The sequence below is a fragment of the Perna viridis genome, chromosome 2 (assembly GCF_037379345.1).
Source record: "Perna viridis isolate PV_CMFRI_1.1 ecotype Kerala chromosome 2, ASM3737934v1, whole genome shotgun sequence".
Taxonomy (NCBI): Eukaryota; Metazoa; Mollusca; class Bivalvia; order Mytilida; family Mytilidae; genus Perna; species Perna viridis.
Window position 1 is genome coordinate 12672436 of NC_142446.1, and position 23901 is coordinate 12696336.

At 31.5% G+C, this 23901-nt stretch overlaps 1 protein-coding gene across 7 annotated transcripts in view; it reads left to right on the plus strand.

Annotated features, from left to right (window-relative positions):
- LOC148623675 (annexin A6-like) overlaps window positions 1-23901 on the plus strand; it is a 71014-nt gene that overhangs the window by 18411 nt on the left and 28702 nt on the right. For 2 of the 7 annotated variants that reach the window (XM_088565685.1, XM_088565686.1), the window contains exons 5-21: window positions 620-728; window positions 1903-2007; window positions 2350-2445; window positions 3322-3342; window positions 5886-5966; window positions 6690-6737; window positions 10291-10326; window positions 12745-12820; window positions 15422-15516; window positions 15733-15846; window positions 16837-16921; window positions 17264-17343; window positions 19539-19607; window positions 19952-20132; window positions 21554-21657; window positions 21859-21996; window positions 23177-23590. In XM_088565685.1, coding sequence (XP_088421811.1) covers window positions 620-728; window positions 1903-2007; window positions 2350-2445; window positions 3322-3342; window positions 5886-5966; window positions 6690-6737; window positions 10291-10326; window positions 12745-12820; window positions 15422-15516; window positions 15733-15846; window positions 16837-16921; window positions 17264-17343; window positions 19539-19607; window positions 19952-20132; window positions 21554-21657; window positions 21859-21996; window positions 23177-23590 — 1852 coding nt within the window. The remainder of the gene's footprint in view (window positions 1-619; window positions 729-1902; window positions 2008-2349; window positions 2446-3321; window positions 3343-5885; window positions 5967-6689; window positions 6738-10290; window positions 10327-12744; window positions 12821-15421; window positions 15517-15732; window positions 15847-16836; window positions 16922-17263; window positions 17344-19538; window positions 19608-19951; window positions 20133-21553; window positions 21658-21858; window positions 21997-23176; window positions 23591-23901) is intronic. The other 5 variants (XM_088565688.1, XM_088565689.1, XM_088565687.1 and 2 more) reach the window with 5 other exon arrangements.

Genomic DNA, 23901 nt, shown 5'->3' on the forward strand with positions numbered 1-23901 from the left:
CTTACTAATAGAGAATTTGTATGACTTATTATGATTGGTTAAAATTTTTGTTTGCTCATAAAAATGTGGCCTCTACCTTAGGCATCAAGAGCATAGAGCTTTACTGTTGTCAGTTCATGTGTATGCCTGCTTCCTGTATAGCTTTATTGGTAAAATCACAGCAATCCAGTTCATGGCATTGATTTGAAATTAGGATTAAGGTTCTTTGAAAAGATTTGATATTTCTTCGTTACTGAAACATGCATCAATCTGACAATATAGTTCCATTATAAGTTGTCTTCTCTGTTGCTATTTTTACTTTTCATTTTTGCCACACTAGAAATTACCACCATTTGATCTTAACAGACTCACAAAAATACTGGGAAGGAAACTTTTTTAGACAAAATATTAAGATAATTGTGTTTTGAAAGAGTTATCTACCCTTAAATTGTTCATTTGCATTGAATTATAGAGCAAAAATAATACATTTTACCAATAAGATATGGCCATACTTTTCTTTTGCTTTAGTTCAGAAAGTACTTATAGCGAAATTACACTGTCAAAGTGAAGTTATAGATTTTTCTATTGTACCTCATTATTAAATAGACTGGTATTTAACAATCAAATTTTATCGTTTCAGCTTGAACTATGTGGCACGAGAGAGACATATTAGGGAAATTCAGTCTGAAAATGTTGGAATAGCCAAACGACTAGAGAAAGCTCAACCTGTCATTAATGTAGATACTCTGGTTGGTTGAATCTGTACGACATTTCCTTGCCGTCTTTGAAAATCTAAGAATAAACTATGTTTTATGTTTTTTGGACCATAATTTTTTATCATATATTAAATACAGACAGAACATTAGACATTCACCAAATGGTTAATATCAAGTGATTGACTGTGAAAGGTTTAGATGTTGAAACATATATATGGTTAACATTATATGACATTATTTTTACTACATATCACATGATATAACACCCCTAAACCCATATAAACTCTTCTAGCGTGTGATATATAAATTTTGATATTATAAGCAAAGGAGACTTTTTTAATTGCTTGACATAAGGTTGTACATTTGTGACATGAAGTTGTACATTTGTAATGATATTTTTATTTTCCACTGAACCAAGATGTTTTTATTTGAACTATCTGTCCTTCTGACAAAACCTTATGGTTGTATCTCCTCTGAAACCATTTGGCAGATTGCTTCAATATTTGGTAGAGGGTAGTGTTTCAAAGAACATAATATATTAAGTGCATAAATTATGACCATTTTGATTCAACTAATTTTAGTCATTTTTCTTATCTATATGTTGATGGATTGTGCAGACTTGGTGTCATAAGTAACTAAAAAGTATTGGCAAATATTATTTTAACTTGACACAGTGTTTCTATACAAATTGAACATTGAATTTTTTTCATCATACATTTTAGCATCTTGAACTTGTTTTTGTCATTTTATGATGTGGACAGTACCCGCTTTATGTTATTTTATGATGTGGACAGTACCCACTGTATGTCATTTTATGATGTGGACAGTACCCGCTTTATGTCATTTTATGATGTGGACAGTACCCGCTTTATGTCATTTTATGATGTGGACAGTACCCACTTTATGTCATTTATTATGGACGTATTTGTTGAATATTTAATGTGAATTGTACCTGCTGAAGTAACCCATTTTTTTCAGCAGTAAATACTGCTGGAAGCACCTAATTAAAGTAATTTGTAACCTGCACAATTGTTTTTTTTATTTGCTCAGTGTTAAATGCAAATATTGAAGATATTTTTGTGCTGACATTTATATGATGGTGAAGCAGGTCCTGACAGATTATCTAGTATTATTTTCTAGGTTATGGACATGAATTACATGAAATTTCATTTGTTTTTTTAATACATTTGATAATTTTTATTAAAAGGAAAAGGAATACCAACATAAACGGTATCTTCAGTCTTTATGGAATGATTCTGCTAAGGATTATGAAGAGGTTACACCAAGACATCAAAGGTTTAAAGAACTGAAGGTGTGAACATTTCTTTTATTTCTTTTGCTACCATATTTCTCCAACACTAAAATGGAGATAAAATTTTGCTGAAAAATATTTCTAAATACTTGTTAACATTATTGTGAGTCTGTCAGTCTGTTAAGGCTCTACTCACACATTATATAAAGTATTTACCTTTAGGAAAAACTGATCAAAAATTTTAAATTATGGTTGACGTTTTATGGTAAAAGTCCATTTTATTCTAAAAATGGAAAAAGAAAGATTAAGTCCAAATCAAGTATATAGTAATAATCATATGATCTGGTTGACTTGTGAGAATTAAAGAAATAGATGTAATTTTTAAATACTTCTTTTTTACAGAGAAGTAAAGATGGAATAGAGGATTCTGATGATTACGAGGACGATTTTGAAGATGATGATCCAAAAGGAAAAAAGAGAGAAAAACTGCCACCTCTGGTAAGTTTGTTTTTAAGTGTGTTATGTGATCAAATGAAATAGAATGATTTCCTTCCTGACAGTTCTCACATGTGTAATTGTAACCATAAGTGATTCATGTATTAAACACAAGGACAACAGATACCAGTTCAAAATACAAAAAAAAACAGTATAAACAATGATAAGAATTTACAGCATGTGGAGTAAGAATTTATATTAACATTTATTAAATTCCTGATATGTTATTCAAGACAATTATATATTGATTATTTTCAACTTTGAAATAGACCAAACCCACAGACAATTGTGTAAGATTATTGGAGTTCTGGTTCAGGTACATAGCTCTTTAGAATTTTTGTTTTGCCATTTTTTATGTATGAATTAATTTGTTTAATTTATTAGGATTAACTATGTAAAAGATACACCAAAATTGTTAAAATTTCTGTTGTGTTTTTCGAATATATATTTCTGAAGGTTGTTGTGTGCTGTGTTGGTTTTATTTCTGTTTTGTCTTGTCATGAAACAACTGCTAAACACTTCAGACTTATACATGTACAAGTGTCCAGATGTGAACTAATAGAATGTAATACCTTCTAGGCAGCTTCCTGATTTACTATATATCACAGATTGTTATATATTCACTATCTTGTAGGTTAATTTTCATTAAGTAGGCATGCAACTAAATTAAAATCAGTAAAGTTCCTTCTGATGTTCTGTATCAATTAATAGAAATGGATGGCGTTTAATACAAATGTAGGCAGAAGTTTATATGTCTGAAATATTGAATGTCTCCCTTTATTGAATATTAATAGTGTAAAGTCATATTAATATTGAAACATAACAGCTTCATGGTACAGTAGTATTGAGTATGGTTTGACCTTGAACTTCTTATTTCAGACAGAGGATAGAAGTAGTAAGGTAATCAAGTGCACCTCACTTTAATTGTAGATACTGCATGGTTTATTTACCACCATTTGTCATATCAGTTGAATGCATGTAAACAACTGATTTTGGTAGAAAATTTGAGATTCATTATGAAGTAGTGTTCATTCCAACAATTTCATTGGAAGATCAAAGTCATTCAGGTATTAATCTAGTGATCATATACTGTAAACATACTAATTTTTGCTATTTTCAAGGTGGGCAGAAAACCACGAAAAACAGTACCCGCAAAATTGATTTTTAACACTATATTACACTAATCATCTTTTTTTTAACTGCGAAAACTGATACCCATGAATATGTTCATTTGGCATAGACCGTGAAAATTAATATGTTTTCAGTATTGAAAACCAAGATTTATCCAAATATACTGCCTTTTTGTGTAGCATTAGCTGTAGCAGATGTTGGCTCATTTACAAATTTAACAAATTCGAGGAATTTGCACAATTGCCCATATTATTCGAAACCTTCACCAACATAATATTTTTTATTGAATTATCCTGTAAAAATAATTGGCAAGTTAATCAAAGAAAAATATTTCTGGAACACACTATAAAAAATATTGCTGTGACCTACAGAAGACTGGCTTCCAATAGCTTAACTGACACATTTTGTGCTTTATATAAAGCATGAGCCATTTGGGGGAGGTACAATATGGAATGAACACTGCAATTAATGATCCTGTCAGTTTTATTTTTCTTAAATCTAGCCCAACAATAATATTTTGTTTTCTTATGTTTTCTGTGAGTTAGTTCAGAAAATGTGTATCTGTTTAAGAATCATTACTGTGTTAATTGTTTGGCTACTTTCAATCTTATGCATCATGTATATCTTGCCCATGTTAATTTGTGAAATTGTTATTAGCTGCCCTGGACCAAATATCCATATTAGCTTTTTCCATTACTTTGCATCTGTTGTTGTTTATGAATATTTACAAAACCATAGTTTTGATGTACTGTGTTTTTTGTCACTATCATCTGTATGACATATAGTGTCCATAAAGTATCCAGAATATTTCTAATCAGAACAAAATGGCAGCTATAATGATAAATAGAGACTGGGGTAAAACTTGAAGAAAAATCTAAAAGTACAATCAAGATTCAGCTCTAAATGCTCTGTGATTGTGTTCATGTGGTATTTGAGTTTTTACAAGGGTTTCGCCCTTTATTTCTGTGAAAACATTTGATTATGGATTTTGTGTTTTCCCCTCAAAATGACATCATAAAAATAGATGCTGTAGACAAGTTAATTATACTGAATTGTAAATGCTATAACAAGAGCTAAAACTGTGCATTTACATCTTTGTTATTAACTTTTTTCACGAGTCATTCAGAATCCTAAGAGTCTCTTGTTATCCCTTTTCCTATAAGTTTATTATTGAAGTCAATATTGATATAAGTTACGCTGCTTTTCTCTTACTGTTTTTTTCATAGACTTATGATAAATATTTAGTGGAAGTTTTGTTAAATATTTCATTTACATTCACCTTAGTTCTTAGTACTAAGATGCTAACAGAAGTAGAAAAAGCTAACATACAAAGCTATTTAGTTCACATTTTTACAAATTTAAGTACACATGTAATTTTGGAAGATTGGTCTCACTTTTTTAAATTGTTTTAACATATATATTTTGTTATCTTCAAGTTTCCAATTATTAGAGAATTTTAGGCATTTAATAAATGTTTGAAGAATGTTAAAGTTATGGTTTCAATTGTTTCCTGTTGTTTTTTTCTTTTTTTCATTTCACAGTGAAGGGATTTTAACAACAGGTTTAGGGGATTGACATAGTACTTTAATATGGGCTTTAGCTCAGCTGTTTATTATACCCCTGCAAGCAAAGGTATCACCTTGTCTGTCTGTCAGTTCTTCTGTCCATAAATCTAGTAGGGGCAACTCAAAAACTGCAACATATCTTTAACTGTTCAATGGATTTTGATGAAGTTCAAAAGAAGGATATACATCTTATATTGATGTACATGAGGGAAGATAATTATTGTTGGGTGCCTGGAAAGGATGGTAATCAAACTGAATTGATTTTACAGATTTTGATGATATTCTATTTAAAAAAAATAGGCTTATGTAAATGTGCACGAACAGAAATAACTAATATAAGTCACTGTAAAGGGACTTTATTCAGCTTATGGGTTTAAAATGATTTTAATCCATTTGAAGCCATGGGTACAGTATTCTTTTGTGAGCTTGCTTACTATAGTTCTAGTTGTTTTTATTTACCAATTTCATATAGTATTTTTTGTTGAATAAATAAATCATTTGGAAAACATGTTTTACCAGTTTTGTTTATTTTTTGTCTGATGCATTATAGTTGTCTCTGTGGAAGTTTGAATTCATGATTTATTACTGAACTACTGGTCAAATTTTAGTTCATTTAAGAGAAATGTGGATAATAATAGGTTTCTTCCTAATTTCTTAAAGATGATTATATTTACATTAAAAAGGAAGTCCTACATGAAAAAAAATGGCACTATAAGTATTACAATAGTATCATTTTGTTTATTTCAGTCTATCAAATACAGCTACAATCCTTACACCAACAAAAACTCCTCTGTAGGTGACAGCTTACCCCGACTTGATGGCAAAAAGGTAAATAAAAAAGCAGACATTACACAAAATAAGATGATTGAATCTGTCAGTTAACCACTTAATGTGTGTAACTCATTATTAACTCACCAGAGAACTTAATGAACTTGTGTGGATAACAGTTTGTGAGTATGTTAACAAACATCTAAATATTGTGACATTTTTATATGAGGGAAACTTTTGAAAACCCAATAATCAGAAATAATATCACTGGTGCAGTTTATTACTCAGTAAATTTTTTTGTTTTGTTATTTCATCAGTTCTGTCAAAGTTGTGTTTAGGGCTTGCTTGTTAATTTGATGCATTTATCCTGATTTATATTAACAATCCTTATATAACTGTATAGTTAAGCATGTATCTGCATGGATACTGAATAATATGTATTTAATTTTACGTAGCTAGAATTATCCCCATTGTGGTGACTGGTTTTGTTTCATTTAGTTTGACATAATCATTTTACTTTTTTTGTATTATTGTTATGATTTTTCCTCCCTTTGTAGATGAATACCCTTTTATTTTCCTTATATGTTTTTGGTAGGGACAAAAAAGTTTCAAAACATTTTTGTAGAATGTAACTTAGTGTACTTCTCTCTGCTATGTTTAAATACACATTAGTTTATTTTGTTAATGTTTTACACATAACCCTTTGAAAGCATTTAATATGTTACAGTTAATGTGAATAATTGTTTAAGTATGACAAGAGGTTTATACTTTACTTATAAACAGAGCGATAGAGAAAAGTTATATATGTACTATGGAGATGAACCCCCAAAGGTAAATCTGCATTTGTTTGTATACTCACGCTGGATTATACACATTTTCTTTGATAGGTAGCTATGAATATTGCTGACAGTCAATCCCTGAATGGAAATTGTCCATCCCTTGTCCATCCCTTATACTGAATGTAAACTTAGGTTGTACAGTGCTGTACTACAATTGAGGTGTGCACAATTTACTTTTTATGTCCGGCAGTGGATGTGTTTTACCCTTGACAATCCATCCGTAATTCTAAAACAAGCAGTTTTCAGTTCTCTTTTTCACTTACGCACACATGTCTGATTTTGGTCTATAGAGAATTGCAATGGTTTATGAAAGAGTGTCTTGTGTTAGAGAGGACTATCCTGTGTGTGACAAAATGGTTTGTAGAAAGTTATCCTCGGTTGTATCTAATTGTTTGTAGGATACTGTCCTAAATTGAACTTGATGGTGTGTAGGAGATCATCCTGGGTATGACTTATTGGTTGGGGACAATCCTGTGTATGACATATTGGTTTATAGGGGACTGTCCTGGTCTGGACTTATTGGTCTGTTGGGGACTGTCCTGACCTGGACTCAATGGTCTGTAGGGGACAATCCTGTGTATGATATAATAGTTTGCAGGGGGCTGTCCTGGTAAATTATGGTTTATAGAGGAATGACCTGGGTTAGACCTAGGGGTTTGTAGGAGACTCCTGCAGTGGACCTTATGGTTTGTAGGGGACAAGTCCAGGCAGTTTGCATCTTGAAACATTTTTAGCTTACTTTATGTTGATAAATAATCTCTGTGTACAGTCACAATCAAGCACTTGTAGATGGCAAGCTTATTTCACTATTGCCCACTTTACAAATTGATATGCTTTAATCTTAATTTTGAATCGCATGTCTTTGAAAAGTATTTTGAATGACTCTTTAATCTTAATTTTGAATCCCATGTCTTTGGAAAGTATAATGAAGACTTGTAGATCTACAAAAGATTGTTTTATATTTTCAATGCACACATGTCAGCTATTAATTGTACAAGCCATTTTTGTAATTGAACACACTCAGTATTATGATTATTATTCTCCTCTTTCAGTCAGCTTGTATATTCCATATTACTCCATGCTTTCTTTTTTCCCAAAAAAAGAATATAAAAGTTTGTGTGTAAAGAGAAAAAAAAGGAGATACCAGATATTGGTAAAAACTGTATCTTGCCATAAGAATGACTAACTTCAGTGAAAATTTAGTTTAACTTTCAAATATAGTCTTAATGATTTTATCACTTTAAATTTAGATTGTTTACATCTTCTCTAGTCTAGATTGGATATTCCTTGTAAGAATGTGATTGTTTTGTATATCTTGATGATGTAATTTTCTCTTTATTGATGTTCATATTTGATTGCATTAGCATATTAATGAATTCTCTTTGTATAGTAGATGTTGTGTTTATCTGTGAAAATGTTATTTATATATTTGTATTGATTTTATTAGTTTTGTGTCAAAAGAATTTTGCATTTTAAAAAGACTAATCCTCATTTTGCATTTATAATGGTCTTTCTTTATTTAGTTTTTTTTTATTTTCTACATATGCTTTATATATATAATGTTACTTTGGATCTTTATTAAAATTTATTTTGCTTCTATTAATGCTTTGTTTTCTTTACTGCTGCTTTTGTTGCATGTTTCATCCTAGAAACCATTAACTTTAGAATCTGTGAGAAAGTTCCCAAAAATCATGAGCCAACCTTTCATAGTCTCAGAAAGGAATCATGAGCTAAGTATGAAGTCAGTTGTATTACCTCCTACAAAAACAAATCAGATTATAGTGTTACCAGGAGCTGTTCAAACTAATAGCACGTCAGACTTTTCCATGAAACTAAAATTTCATACTTCAAAATCTGCTTCTAAACCTAAAAATGTCAAAAATAACGGAAGGAGAACTAGGAAGTATTTGGGCCATATCATTACCATTGGGACAAGATGTTCTTCACCTGATGTATCTAGACAACCAAAAGGAAGGAGACATAGAAAAGACAGAGATTGTTGTAGCTTCATACCACATCATATATGTTATCAGCTACAGAATAAGGTGAATGAGGATATTTTGTGGCGTGAGGGGTTGTTATGGTAATGTTGTGTATAATGTTCTGTCACTCACCTTGTAGCAATTATAGGGCTTGATCTGTTCTTCTGAATTAATTGTTTTTGCTTACTAACTTGCATGGAGTTAATAAAGGGTTTAATCTGTTCTTCTGAATTAATTTTCATATTTCCTCCGGATAGTGATCATGCTGTCTGTCTGTTTGTCCCATTTCCCTTCCACAACTCCTCTGAACCTACTTAATGGTATTGGTTGAAACTTCCATACATTATCAGATGATGCCATTGTGCACCTCCCCTGATGTTTTTCTTTCTGAACATTTTTTGGGAATTCCTGATAAATAACACAGACTGTACCATCTTCCCAACTTCTCTGAAACTGTTGAATGGAATTCAATGAAACATTCACACCTTCTATTTTGTTTTCCATCTAAATGACTTTTTTGGTTTCCAGTATGGTTTCTGTTTATGAGAGTGGGGCTATCAGTGAGCTTAGCTGAATGTTAGTTTTTTCTGGGTCTTTCTAACAAGTGTATGGAGTTGACATAGGGTTAAATTTGTTCTTCTGGTAACTTTTTGTCTACTACTGGTAATATGATAAGTTATTTTGATGTAAATTATTACACCTGTTATTCTAAGATCTTCCATTTTTTGCACTGATATCAGATCTAGTTCTATAGTACGAGAAATTTTCATTATTTAATACTGTAGGTAGTTATTTGCAGTAATATTTGAAATAAAATGACTATAACTTGATATGTCTCATATGTGTTTATGGCCATATGAAATTCAAATATTTATTTATTTTGGACGTAGGGCTTATGTCCTTTAAATTCAGAAGAGGATTTATTAAAAAAACAGTTAAATGTATTGTGTGAATTTTATCCAACCAATGTCTATACTCCAAAGGATTGACCTAGTCTTAGTGATCACTCAATGACTTATTCACTTGGACATTTGCCAATCTGTGAATATTTTTATTTCTGATTGGGGTTTATAATCTCACTGTATAAGGAGTAGGAAAAGAACCAAAACGTAATTTTAATTGTTGTTAATTGATTTGGAAAACTCCTGTTTATTTCTCCATTTTGTAAAACTATTTATACATTGACTTCTTATAGTCAGTCATTGGAGCAATAAATGTCACCAAATTATGTTAAATATGGAGATAAATAATGAAATTTTACTGTGATTGTGTTAGGGTTTTTTATTCACACTTATGTAGCACATTTTATACTACATATGCTAAGCAGTAGATATTGTGGTGGTTCAAGTAGTTGTCTGTATTTTTTACTGTAGCTATCACTGCATTGCTTTTCTATGTGATATACCTGGTTTTGGTTCATTATTTCTGTAGATATAAACCTATATTATTTCTGTAGATATAAACCTACATTATTTCTGTAGATATAAACCTATATTATTCCAATGTGATGATCTTATGTTTATTAACAACTTATTCATTGAAAGTATGTTATAAACCTTACAGATCAGTTCTAAAACTTCAGAGAAATCACTTACAGGGGTGAGAAATTATTGATAGAGTTCTTAGAATCTATCTATTCATAATACTAAATGTTCCTCTAACTTTCATAACTACTATATTTTTAATTCTAATATTTGGGTAAAATTATTTTGGGGGGTTTTAAAGCTTTGTAGAATAATTTTTTCTGAATTTTTTTAAAGATTTTTTTTTCATTCAGTTTGATAGTTAATTAATTCAATATACATTTATGAAATTTAATGCAGCGTGGGTGCTTGGAAAGGCTTCTCATACTCTGTCTTTCTGTTTGCCGTTTTAAAGTATTTATTTTAACTATTGCCTACATTTTATCAATTCAGTAGTTTGTCATTTTCCTTCATTTAACATATTTTCTGGTAGGTTTCACCTTAAAATGTTAGTCCTAGACATTTGATCAAATAACAGCCATATATGTCAGTAGGACATATCAGCCAAGTAATACACAATGTACATAAGCCTGCCAGTATACACTCTTTGTGATAAATGCAGAGAAATTCAAAATTTTAAAGTCTTCAGTATAAATAGAAAGGTGGTCATACTTTCAACTCAAGAAAGTAGATATCCTTTGCCCAAAAGATATCAGCCTGAAATTGAGCTGATTTTCAGTCTATTTAAAATGAATCATACTGATGTTATATTATTATATCAGTAGTTAACATGAATCATACTGATGTTATATTATTATATCAGTAGTTAAAATGAATCATACTGATGTTATATTTATATCAGTAGTTAACATGAATCATACTGATGTTATATTATTATATCAGTAGTTAAAAGGAATCATACTGATGTTATATTATTATATCAGTAAGCTCATTGGTTGATTGTTGTATTTTTTGTTCAGAAATCAGTTATTATGTTATGGTAAGTTGACATAGTTTTCAGCATGACACATTCTATCACTAAAATATATACTCAAGATGTGTAATTCAGTTAATGCTATAAAAGTTCAAAGTTATAGCAGTGTATTCTTTAATGCAAAAAAGAGGTAGAAGCAATGATATAAATGGACATAATTTCAAAATAATCTGGTAGTTTACAGTTTTAATTGATTTAGGAAATTTAGAATAAATAGTTTCTATGAAGTGTAAAAACTGTCTTACATGTCCTACATATATCTGATATTGAATGCCTGCATGCATGCTACTGATAACATATTTGATCTGTAAAAATTTTATGATGGTAGATTTTGTGGAGTTATGTTTGATGTTTTAATTTCAAGAAAAAACTAAAGCATTCCATGTTGACAGAAATTTGATAAACTACTAAGCCTTAATGTGTCATTTTAATGGAGTATATCATTATGTTGACATCACATTTAGTTTCCTTAAAACAACTACTCTTGTTATAAAAACTACCTTTGTGTTGAATAAAACTTGTCTCATCACTTTTTATTCTCCATACATACTACAACTGATAACTCTGCACTGTTCATGACCTACATTTACATGTAATTATAAAAAAATAATTTTACTTTATTGAAAGCACAGGTAGTATATATAATTAAAAAGTGTGTCTTGTAATTTTCTCAAAATTGTTACCATTGCAATAATATATGCATGCAGTATTTTCAGCAATGATAGAACCTAAAGGGTTTCCCACAGTTATTTGGTTGCCTTCTTTCTCTTTGTCTCTTTGTAGTTGTCAATGTTTTGTAAGTTCAATGATTCTGTTAATGTCATATGGAGCTACCGAGCTTTCTGATATGAACCTTTGACTACTGTAGCATCAGAATAGTAAGACATCTTCCTTCTTCAAATAACCCTTTTAGTATGATACAAGTATATGATAAAAATATCTAATTTAGAAATTCTGCATCTTGCAAAATACAAAACCAGACTTTAAATTGATTGACTGTATTTACATAAAGAATTTACTATCATTAATTTAAATACCTGCTTTATATGCATGTAAAGGCATGTCAATCATGTTATATTAACTTCTGTCATGCAATATCTATACAATCCATCCACTTACAGTTAAAAGTTCTTTCATTGGTTAATAAATGAAATCTATTTATAGAAATACTTTTGATATAAGATAAAAACTTCAAACAAACTAATTTCACATTGACAAAGCATATAGTCATGTGATTTAAGGTTTTTAAAAATGTACTGAAATGGTCATAGAAACAGTTAGATGTAGCTTTATTATCTTCACCTAGTTAATGCACATTTTTCTTTTACCAATGGTATGGTTTTAGCTTTCTCTTTGCTTTTTCAGGGAGCAAATATTTTATTTCTATGGGCTACAATGATATATTTCGTCCTGGAGTTTTCTTTTGTTGTAATTTCTGACTCAACTTTTTATTTTTCATTTTAAATGTATATTTTTCATATGTTATATTGATAAGTTGGACAATGAAAAAAAATGAGAAAGATCTGAAATATGTATAAAGGCTATCTGTATTCTCCATAGGATGAGGATGAAGTATCCCCTACCAATCCTACTGATAATGACTGTAAACAACTGTTTAAAGTGGCCAAACAATTAGGTATGTCACAAGTGAACAGTTATGTTAGTCACCACTGTACAGTTAGGTCAGTCACAACTGGACAATCAGGAATGTCACAACTGAACAGTTAGGTCAGTCACAACTGAACAATCAGGAATGTCACAACTGAACAGTTAGGTCAGTCACAACTGAATAATTAGGTCAGTCATGACTGAAAAATTAGGAAAGTCACAACTGAACAGTTAGGTCAGTCACAGTTTGGAAAGTTATCAAGATGATTAAGAATTCAGATAAGTCACAACTTAACAGTTAAGTAATTCATTGAATTCATAATATAGAAAATGTAATGTCAAGTTTATATTAAAAATTCCAAATATTTTGAATTTCATGTGAAGCTCAATTTACATATACTTCATGTTAATTATTTTTGCCCGTTTAAGTGGTAAATTATAATGTATGATGGTTTAGTTGTTAGGTTTGTCATAAGAATAGTTAAATGGTCAAGTGAATCATTAGTTAGAGGAGATGAGTCAAATAGGGGTAACAACAAAATTACTGAACACTTATCAGATCTATAATCTAAACAAGTCCAAAATAAATCTGGCAAAATAGATGTTACACCAACGGAGCTGCTGACTAGGTACAGGTATTTTTAATGTTAAATCTAGGTTTTACAACATACTAAACCTCCCAATTCCATTGCGGCATGAATATACCATTTGTGATTAAGTAGCATTTGCATGTTATTGTATCATAACTGGTAAATCACCTGTTACATCAGTACAAAGAACTGTTTACAGTCAATCAATCAATACTCATCATTTTAGAAGAAACTGAGTATTAATCATCCAAGGACTGGATATCTGAAAGAGAATGTGGTAAATGACCTTTTGAGACACATTTCCTCAAACCCCTGATTCAGGAGTCTGTTACACCGATATTTATGATGTTAAAGGAAATTAGAGTAGTTGGTACTTGCTCTAAAGTAGTGAATCAATTGTGAAATATAAACACCATATGCAGGAGATGAAGGTATATTGCTGCACAGATAAGGAAAATTAATGATATTAAAATTTAAGTTGTCTCTTTTATCATAAATCTTACTGCTGAGATTACCTCTTTTGTCAACTTCGATTGATTGATTGATTGATTGATTGATTGTTGGTTTTTAATGTCTGAGCAGCAATATTTCAGCTTCGAGACAGAGGTCCTAAAGAGGTGCAGAACAAGCTGTTTCTGTAGTCTCCTTTATCTTGAACTTTCGTGAATATATTGACGGTAACCATTTACCAAAAGAAGGGTTGTTGATGGACAATACATCATCATTTTATCTGTATGTAAAGTTGAAGGATTTAGCTTCTTTCATATTTTTATTCTTGATGAGATTCTGAAGAAATTCAGTCTAGTATGAATATAGTCAGTGCCCATTGGAATGCCAACTTCTTGTTGAAAAGTAGCTCCTCCAAATGTGACGGATATGTTGTAAATAAGGAAATCAAGCATATCACAAACCTGCTTTTCTGTGCAGCACACTTTACTCTTGTGCAATGTTTTAGAAAAAAAAATGTGAATTTGTAACCAAGAACAATATAGCTTTTCAAAACAGCAAAATGAGTTACCAATATGTCCTTTCAAACAAGATTTCAATCGTGGTAACGTAGTGTAAAGAGTTGAGAAGTCAAAATTTTGGAGAGAACTAATTTCCAAAAAGCTGCAGGATTTTAGGTTTTGAAGTATATCTTTAGCACTTTTAAGTATCGACAAAGGATGGTTAATAAGTTAGGTCATTCATAAAGATGGTTAAATAGTCAAGTGATCATTAGGCTGATGCAATAGATTTGGTAAGTCATTATGATGACTTTATCTAATGGTGAGTCAAAAGAATGGTTCAATGGTAAGATGAACCCATTAAGTGATGGGTCATTAGGATGGTTAACTGAATAGTGAGTTTTTTAGTTCGTAAAATGTTTTTTTTTTTTTAGTTACTTTGATGCTTAAATTATTAGGTGATGTATAAGGTTGGTTAATTGGATATGCGAGTCATTAAGATGATTAAATGGTTAGGTGAGAAAGCGGATAATAAAAGAGAGATGAGTTATTAAATGGTTGAATGGTGAAGTTAGTCACTAGAGTAAATAAACTTTTTTAGCAGTATTTTCTAGGATTGGTAAACAAGAAATCACAAGGATTTACTTGCTGAAATAAGTTTTGCATACATTTTTAAGTTTTTACAGAAGTCATCAAAGTCTGCTTGGCTACTCTTTAGAAACTGCTTTTAAGAGGGTCCTCAGTGCTTCATAAAGAATTGTTAAGGGGACTTTCTAATAAATCATGAAAAAATTAACATAATTAAATATGTATATATTTGCTTTCATTTTCGAATTGTTAAGAAAGTTAGCTAAAATTTTTAACACCTGAAAAGCTGCTAAATAAGTCAATACTAAAGAAAATGTTGTTGTCAAAGTAGTGGTAGTTATTACATCAGTTATTTAGTTTTGTGAAAAAAATTGATTTATGCAAATTATATTTCAAACAAAAATGAAGTTTTTTTTATCATACAATTGTAACTGAAACCATATTATAGCTATTAGAATGGACCAATTTCAATTTTTTTACCAATCTATTTTCCATTTTCTTCAGCACCACCAGCTGATATAATAATTAGAACATTGGTGAAGAAAACACCAAAACAGAGAATGCAGATGAAGGAAAGGTTTAAAGAGATGTATGAATTGGTAAGATCTAGTATCATTAGGAAGAAACAAGTTAACATGTATGGAAAGTCACTGAATGGTTAAATCACGTACAATGGAAGTGCTTTTATTTGCTGGTATCATTTTGCATGGTTGATGAATTTTCTTTTGTGGAAAATAATAAGAACACCCTATCAAAAATAAGGTTCATAGAATGCATTTAATCAGTAACCGATGTATAAATACTTATAATTACAGGATATGACTGATGAGTTGAAGTCAGGATTAGGTCCAGACTGGACACCTTTACTGGATGCTTTGATGAATGACAGTAATTCATCAGGTGCAAAGAAGTTACATGATGCTTTAGAGGTAAGCTGTATGACAAAACTGGTCTTGCAAATCTGGTGCTTAAAAAAAAACTTTAAGGAAGTTTGAGCATCATGTGTAAATTTGTATGAAGGAATAAAGTTACTGTTTGGGGTTCCTAAAGGGATATTATCAAACTTAAGGGTTTAATATGTTAAAACCTTGTGAGTGCAACTCCTCCTAAACTGCACAATGGATTTCAGTGAAACTTTATAGGAAGGTTTTGCATCATATGTAGATTTGTATGAAGGAATAAAGTTACTGTTAGGGGACCCCAAAGGAAGATATTACAACTTAAGGGTTTTGCATGTTGATAGCTTGTAAGCCAAACTCCTCTCAAACTGCTCAAGGGATTTGGGTGAAACTTTATAAGAAGGTTTGGCATCATATATAGATTTGTATGAAGGATTATAATTACCCAATTGGAGATAATCCAACTTGAGGGTTTCACATGTTAAAAGCTCATAAGCACAACTTCACCTGAACTACTCAAGGGGTGTTAATGAAAGTACATAAAAGGTTGGGCATCTTATGTAGATGTGCATGAGGGAATATAATTTCTGTTAGAGGCCTCCAAAGGGAGATTATGCAACGTAAGAGACCTCATAAGCACAGGTCCTCTTAAATCATTTAAGGGATTTCGATTAAACTTTATAGGTAGGTTGGGCATCACATGTAGAAGTGAACAAAGGAATTCAGTCACTGTCAGTGGACTATTAAGGAAGAAAGTTGAACTAATGTTTATACATTTGAATGCATTTGAAGCGAGGTGTATTCTGTTTGTGAGCTTGCTCATTGTATCTCCAGTTTTTTTTAATAAAATCATTCCAATAAGCCTTCTAAAATCTAAACATTTGCAAGTCCCTTTGTACAAGTCATTGACATAAGACACATCATTTGACTATCTCTGTAGAGTGGTAGAAATTTCCACACATCGGAGAATGAACAATTTCAGACTACCCTTAATTTAAGATCGTGTTGTTTCTATTCAAGGTTGGAGATTACTCACAGACAGTAGAAATACTGTGTACTTGTAGTAAAAGTTCTATGAGTGACCTGAAGGAAAGTTATAAGAAAGGTAAGTATCGTTTATGCTCAGTGTTGATTGTTTGTCCTCAACATTGAAGACATGTGGGTATATTTTAAGTCTGTGTCTGTTTGTCCATCATGCCTTGGGTTGAGGTACACACTGAATATTATTTCCTATAAAGATGGGAGCATATCTTCATAAAGCTTGGTGCTGTGTTTCATAGCCATTTGAACTGTTTTATATTTATGTAAATTGTTTTATAGCTGTGATTTGAGCTAGATTTCAATTTTGTGTTGTGGCATTTTCTTGTTGCTTTGGTTGTTATTATTATCGGTATAAATCAGCTCAATGTTGTGTCAAGTTTAGTATTGGTTGTTACTACTTTAACAGAATATGCTGTGAGTTTGGAAAGTGATATCAAAGACAAAACAGATGATCCAGAACAGGCATTATTACTTATTTTACTAAAGGTAAGGCTTCATTGATCTTTAACTGTTTAAAGGGAAGTAATAAATGGATATATTTGGGAAAACAATTAATGTGATACTATTTTATAATTTCTCTGCTCTGAAAAAGAAGGACTAATTCATTTAAGGTAAATTATACCTAATATTTTTTGCACATAGATATTCCTATTTTTTCCTAATGATGACCTTGATTGAACTTACTGAAAAAAATTAATGCAAATATAAAGGTCACTGAACTTGATTTCAAGATAATTGGCAGTTAATATAACAATTTTTTTTTTACAACACTATATTTGCACTCTTTGAAGAATTTCACTATTTCATGATAACAGTTATCTGATATTCTTCCATTCTTCAAAAATAAATCTTGTATCACTGAACTCTTTTTCTTGTAATATTAAAAAAAAACAACTGAAATTCCCATTACAATTTTAAAATCTTTCAAAATAATTTTAAAATTTCATTTTTACATTCTTTCAAACTCTTTTAGGTAACTGAAAAAAATCTTATGTCTATATGATTTTGTAAGATAACAGGAAAGAATGATCTGTGAATAGGTATGATCTACCTTAAATATTTGAGTCACACATTTTACCCTCAATTTAAAGGATAATAAGATATATATTTCTTTACTTCTGTCTGTCTGTCCATTTGTACAAACAAACATTTTTATATTATTTTCTGCTGGGACTACAATACACCATGTTTGTCAATGTCAGACCTGCTGCATATCAATTATGGATCTAATACCATTTTTGCCAATGTCAGACCTGCGGCATATCAATTAGATGTCACATATCATGTTTGCTAATTTCAGACCTGTGGCATATTAATTGCGGTAGATTCCCCATTTCATGTCTACCAATGTCAGAGCTGTGGCATATCAGTCAGAGGTCCCATTTCATGTTTGACAATTTCAGACTGGTGGCATATCAATCAGGGGTCCCAGATCGTGTTTGCCATTTCGAATCATATCTACTTCTTGTATAACCACTTAGTTTAGTTTTCAAACAATGCCAAGGGTCAACATATTTTGCCACACATTTTTTCAGTAACCATAATTCACATTCACTTGATGTTTGGTATAAAAATTCAATGTGGAGAGTTGGGATTTCTTAAATGAACAATGGCAGATATCTTGTTTGGGATGGTAATGGTAAAAAGAAACTTATTATACACCCCACAAACAAAAGTTTGGGGGTATGTTGGAAACATCCCATCTATCTAACCGTCATGTGCATAAGGGAATACAGCTACAGCTACTGATGGAGGACTCTAAAGGGGGATAATCCAACTTAAGGGTTTTACATGTTCAAACCTCATCTGTCTGTCCGTCAGGGTTTTACATGTTAAAACCTCATCAGCACAACTCTTCCAAAACCACAGTTGAGGCATATGTAGATGTGTTTGAAGAAAAACAGTTACTGTTGGAGGATACCAAAGGGAAATAATCCAACTGAAGGGTTTTAGATGTTGAAATATTGGGAGTGAATCTCCTCCTTATCTGCTCCAAGGAATTTAATGAAATTTTATAGAAAGATTGATATGTAGATTTGTATGAAGAAATATAGATCCTGTTGGAGGATTCCAAAGGGATATAATGCTCACAGTATTTCTAGTTTTGTTTAGTTAACTAGTTTTAAATGATGATGATTGAACAGGTTTGATTTTATATGTCAGTCATTTCCTCTGTCTATCTGTCTTCCTGTCTGTCAGACATAAAATCATCAAGTTCTTTCATTTTACCTACTGGATTCTGGTTTTAAAAAAAGATATTGCTATGAACATAAGTATTTTTCAGCTTGCTGTTCCTAATAATGTTGTCTCTTTTGTTACTGACTGGATCTTTAATAAATTTAATGAAGTATGAGATCGCTTTAGACATGTAAGCATATTGTCAGGCATTAATGTTTTGACAAGTTTTGTTAAAAATTAGATATGGACATGGACATTTTTCAGCTTACTGTCTAGCGTCACTGTCTTAGAAGTGTAAAACAATCATTATTTGGACAAAGCTTTAATTCCTTATTTTTCCCATTATGATTACAGACCCAGGTTTCTGCATGCTTAAAACAACAGTTACTGTAGGGAGTAGTTTTAGCACAGTTCTTATCTTCATTTGATTTAATTTTTGTCAGTTGTTTATTTAATCTATAAACAGTAATTTTTTTATTAAGTAGTAAAATTTATTAATTCAGGGGCTGAAGGATGATTCAGGAAAAGTGGATGAAAAAACAGCTGAAAAAGATGCTGAACAGCTGAATGAGGTAAACAATTGTCATACTGACAAACCAGAAAATATTAGATCATAAAGTAGTCAAATTGACAAGCTAGAAAATTATATATACCGGTATTAGCAAGATACATACATATGGAACTATTCCCTTTGACAAAGAAAGAAAATTCTTGAAAAAGAAACAAAACATGAAGAAGTGTCTTTTTAAGTAACCTATATTTGAAAACACAGGAAACTTTAAATTACCAAATGTTTTGCTTGATTTTTTTATTAAACTTTTTAACAAACTTGTACTTGACTTACATGTCTGTAATATTAGAAAACACTAAAATGAATGTCTGTGGTAATTTAACAGTATTGGTCAATACATTTCAGACTGGTGAAGGACGATGGTCAAGCCCTTCAGGGAAGTTTCTCAAGTTACTCAACAGTAAAAGTTTAGCTCATATGAGGGTAGTACTTAATCTGTACACAGTAGAGACAGGGGGTAGAGATGCTACAGAGGATATTAAAAAGGAATGCTCTAAAAACTATGCTGAAACACTAGTTACATTAAGTAAGTCTTGATCTGTGTAAATGCCATTCTTATCATGAAGGTATCAATTATATATTGAAACATAATTCTTAACAAACTACACAGAATAATGTCTTGATTCATATGTTTTTAATTCACTTTTGATAAAGACAAACCACTTGTAATAACGTGAGTGGTATAATGGTATCACTGTGTCCATCCATCATTCTGATCTTCCACCCGTGAGTGGTATAATGGTATCACTGTGTCCATCCATCATTCTGATCTTCCACCCGTGAGTGGTATAATGGTATCACTGTGTCCATCCATCATTCTGTTCTTCCACCCGTGGGTGGTATAATGGAATCACTGTGTCTGTCCATCATTCTGATCTTCCACCCATGAGTGGTATAATGGAATCACTGTGTCCATCCATCATTCTGATCTTCCACCCGTGAGTGGTATAATGGTATCACTGTGTCCATCCATCATTCTGTTCTTCCACCCGTGGGTGGTATAATGGAATCACTGTGTCCATCCATCATTCTGATCTTCCACCCGTTGGTGGTATAATGGAATCTCTGTGTCCATCCATCATTCTGATCTTCCACCCTAATGGCATCTCAATGGCTACTCTGTATCATATTGATTTTAAATTTGAAATGTAGCTTTATAGTGATTGGGATTACTGGTTGGTTGTAGCTTTATAGTGATTGGGATTACTGGCTGGTTGTAGCTTTATAGTGATTGGGATTACTGGCTGGTTGTAGCTTTATAGTGATTGGGATTGCTGGTTTGTTATAGCTATATAGTGATTGGGATTACTGGTTGGTTGTAGCTTTATAGTGATTGGGATTACTTGCTGGTTGTAGCTTTATATTGATTGGGATTACTGGCTGGTTGTAGTTTTATAGTGATTGGGATTGCTGGTTTGTTATAGCTATATAGTGATTGGGATTACTGGTTGGTTGTAGCTTCATAGTGATTGGGATTACTGATTGGTTGTAATCAAGTTTTGTTGCTGTTTGATATCAACTTCCAGTTTAGAAGAACTTAGTTTTTTGTGTGAAAAAATTCAAAGAATTATCTTTCCTCTGTGTCATGGAAATGATTTAAATTTTGTTCTTTTATCAATAAGTTGTACTATGTAAGTAAGTGATTTTGGTTGCTGCCTGTAATAAACTTTCTGCTTAGTTTAAATATACTTCTTGAAACAAACATATAAATTTTTTTTTATTTTCAGCCAAGTAGTCCTCTCTATACATATACTGAACAAATTACATTTTTAGGGTTATGTAATAAATTTCCAGAACTATAATAACCTAAGTACAATGGTATGAAACACATAGGTTACTGACCACATCTCCAGAGGACAATTTTTTTAACTTTCTGTTAAATGGGAGTTGTGATATATGTAGCATGCAACTTCATGTGTAATTATATCTTGCATTATATCTCAACAGTTCAGCAAATGAGAGGAGCAGAGACACATTATGCAGACCAGTTATTTAAGAACATGGGACCTACTAATCCAGTGTTTATTGATATTTTGGTCAATAAAAGTGATGTAAGTTATAGAAATACTAACTTACAGTTAACTTTGCTTTGATATAAACTGTTGGGCTGACTTATTGTGAACTATGGTAAAGACTGTGTTGATTAGCTTCTGCAAACACATATGAAAAGAGTTTATCATGAATATGACCTAACAAATTTCTTGTCTTGAAATATTGGTATTAACACTCTTCATTTATATATTTATGTATAGTCTGAGATGATGGCCATTAGAAAAGAGTATAAAAAAAAGTATGATGCTGATCTACCAGATGATGTCAGACATAAATGTAAAGGTCATCCAACTGAGAAGGTCATGGTAGAATTGGCGGGAAAATCAAAAGCAGGAAAGGTGAAATATTTTTGTAATGTAGTCATTTACCTGGTAAAAACTTATTACATTTCAGAACAAAACTATTAATGCAAATTACCTTGTCTAATACAGATCAAACAAGGATCTAAAAACCACTTCAGATCTTACCTTGTCTAATACAGATCAAACAAGGATGTAAAAAACCACTTCAGATCTTACCTCGTCTAATACAGAACAAACAAGGATGTAAAAACCACTTCAGATCTTACCTCGTCTAATACAGATCAAACAAGGATCTAAAAACCACTTCAGATCTTACCTTGTCTAATATAGATCAAACAAGGATGTAAAAACCACTTCAGATCTTACCTCGTCTAATACAGATCAAACAAGGATGTAAAAAACCACTTCAGATCTTACCTTGTCTAATATAGATCAAACAAGGATGTAAAAACCACTTCAGATCTTACCTTGTCTAATACAGATCAAAGAAACCACTTCAGATCTTACCTCGTCTAATACAGATCAAACAAGGATGTAAAAACCACTTCAGATCTTACCTTGTCTAATACAGATCAAACAAGGATGTAAAAACCACTTCAGATCTTACCTTGTCTAATACAGATCAAACAAACCACTTCACATCTAAAGGATGTAAAAACCACACTGAACTTGAAAAGTTTAAGTTACATTTATATTTGTCAATGAGGATACACCTTAAAAACGTGGATAAAATACACTTTAGGTCATAATAATTATTGAATAGTTGTCAATTTATGGGGAAAAATATTCCAATTAAATTTTTATATTTTCACATTATGCATGTCAGCAATGTAGGCAACATGACAAGCGCCTGAAGTATGTGTACATTTCATTACTTGATGCTTTTTCTTAAACAGTTTTAAAGTTAAATGTAATGAAATCATTGTGATGCCACAGTTGTACGTCATTTAAACTTCAATTGATTTGTCTGTCCTTTTAATGCTAGAATTATTAGAATTCTTTGTGTTTTTTTTTCATTTGTGATGGATTCACAGTTAAACCTTTCAACACTTTATGATTAATTTACAGTTGTATTTTAGGCCAATTAGAGCCTATTTTGCCTCTTCTCCTTTGGGTAAAATTTTTTTTTGCTAATTATGTTTTTCAATTTTTGTTGATTATGGACACCTTGTCTTGTAAAGTTTGATCACTGATACAATTCAAACTTTTAATTAAGGGAGGGCAAAAGAAGGGGGGTGCTGCTGTTGTACCACCCCAATCAAAGAAACAGGTCAATAGCAAAAGACACCAGGAATCTAAAAATCAGAAAAATCAAGAGGAAGATTCCCAAAGGAAAGATAACCCACTGTCTAAACCAACACCTAGGGTTACAGCTGATGCTGCTCAACAGAAGAAAGATGACAAGAAAGCAGCAGAGAAAGAGAAAAAAAATAAGGAGGAAGAAAAGAAGAATAAGAGTGGTACAGTGCAAGCTGCTGCACATTTTGATCCTGATGATGATGTTCTGGCCTTACATGAAGCTATGGATGGGTTTGGTACTAATGAGGAAACAATCATAGAAATCATACCTAAACGTAGTAACAGTCAACGACAAACTCTGAAGAAAAAATATCAAGACAAGTATAAAAAGGTTAGTTATGTGTGAACATCATCTTTATAAAGAATTGTTACTATAGCCTTCTAATTTTGACCTTTAAATCAAGTGGCAATCTAGAAATTTCTAAAAGGGGATGGAACACTGACTGAGGGGGGCTGCCAGAGATTTTCAAGCATACAGAAGGAGGGGAACAAGGCCAGCCCTCTTTGATCCACCCATGAATTCGTTGTAAGTCTTTTGTTAGGTTATGATCACATGTAGCTAATATTTTTCTCTTTTTACATATATGGCAGACTGATATGAGTATTATTATATTCTACTCAGTGTTTCCATTCGTTATCTTT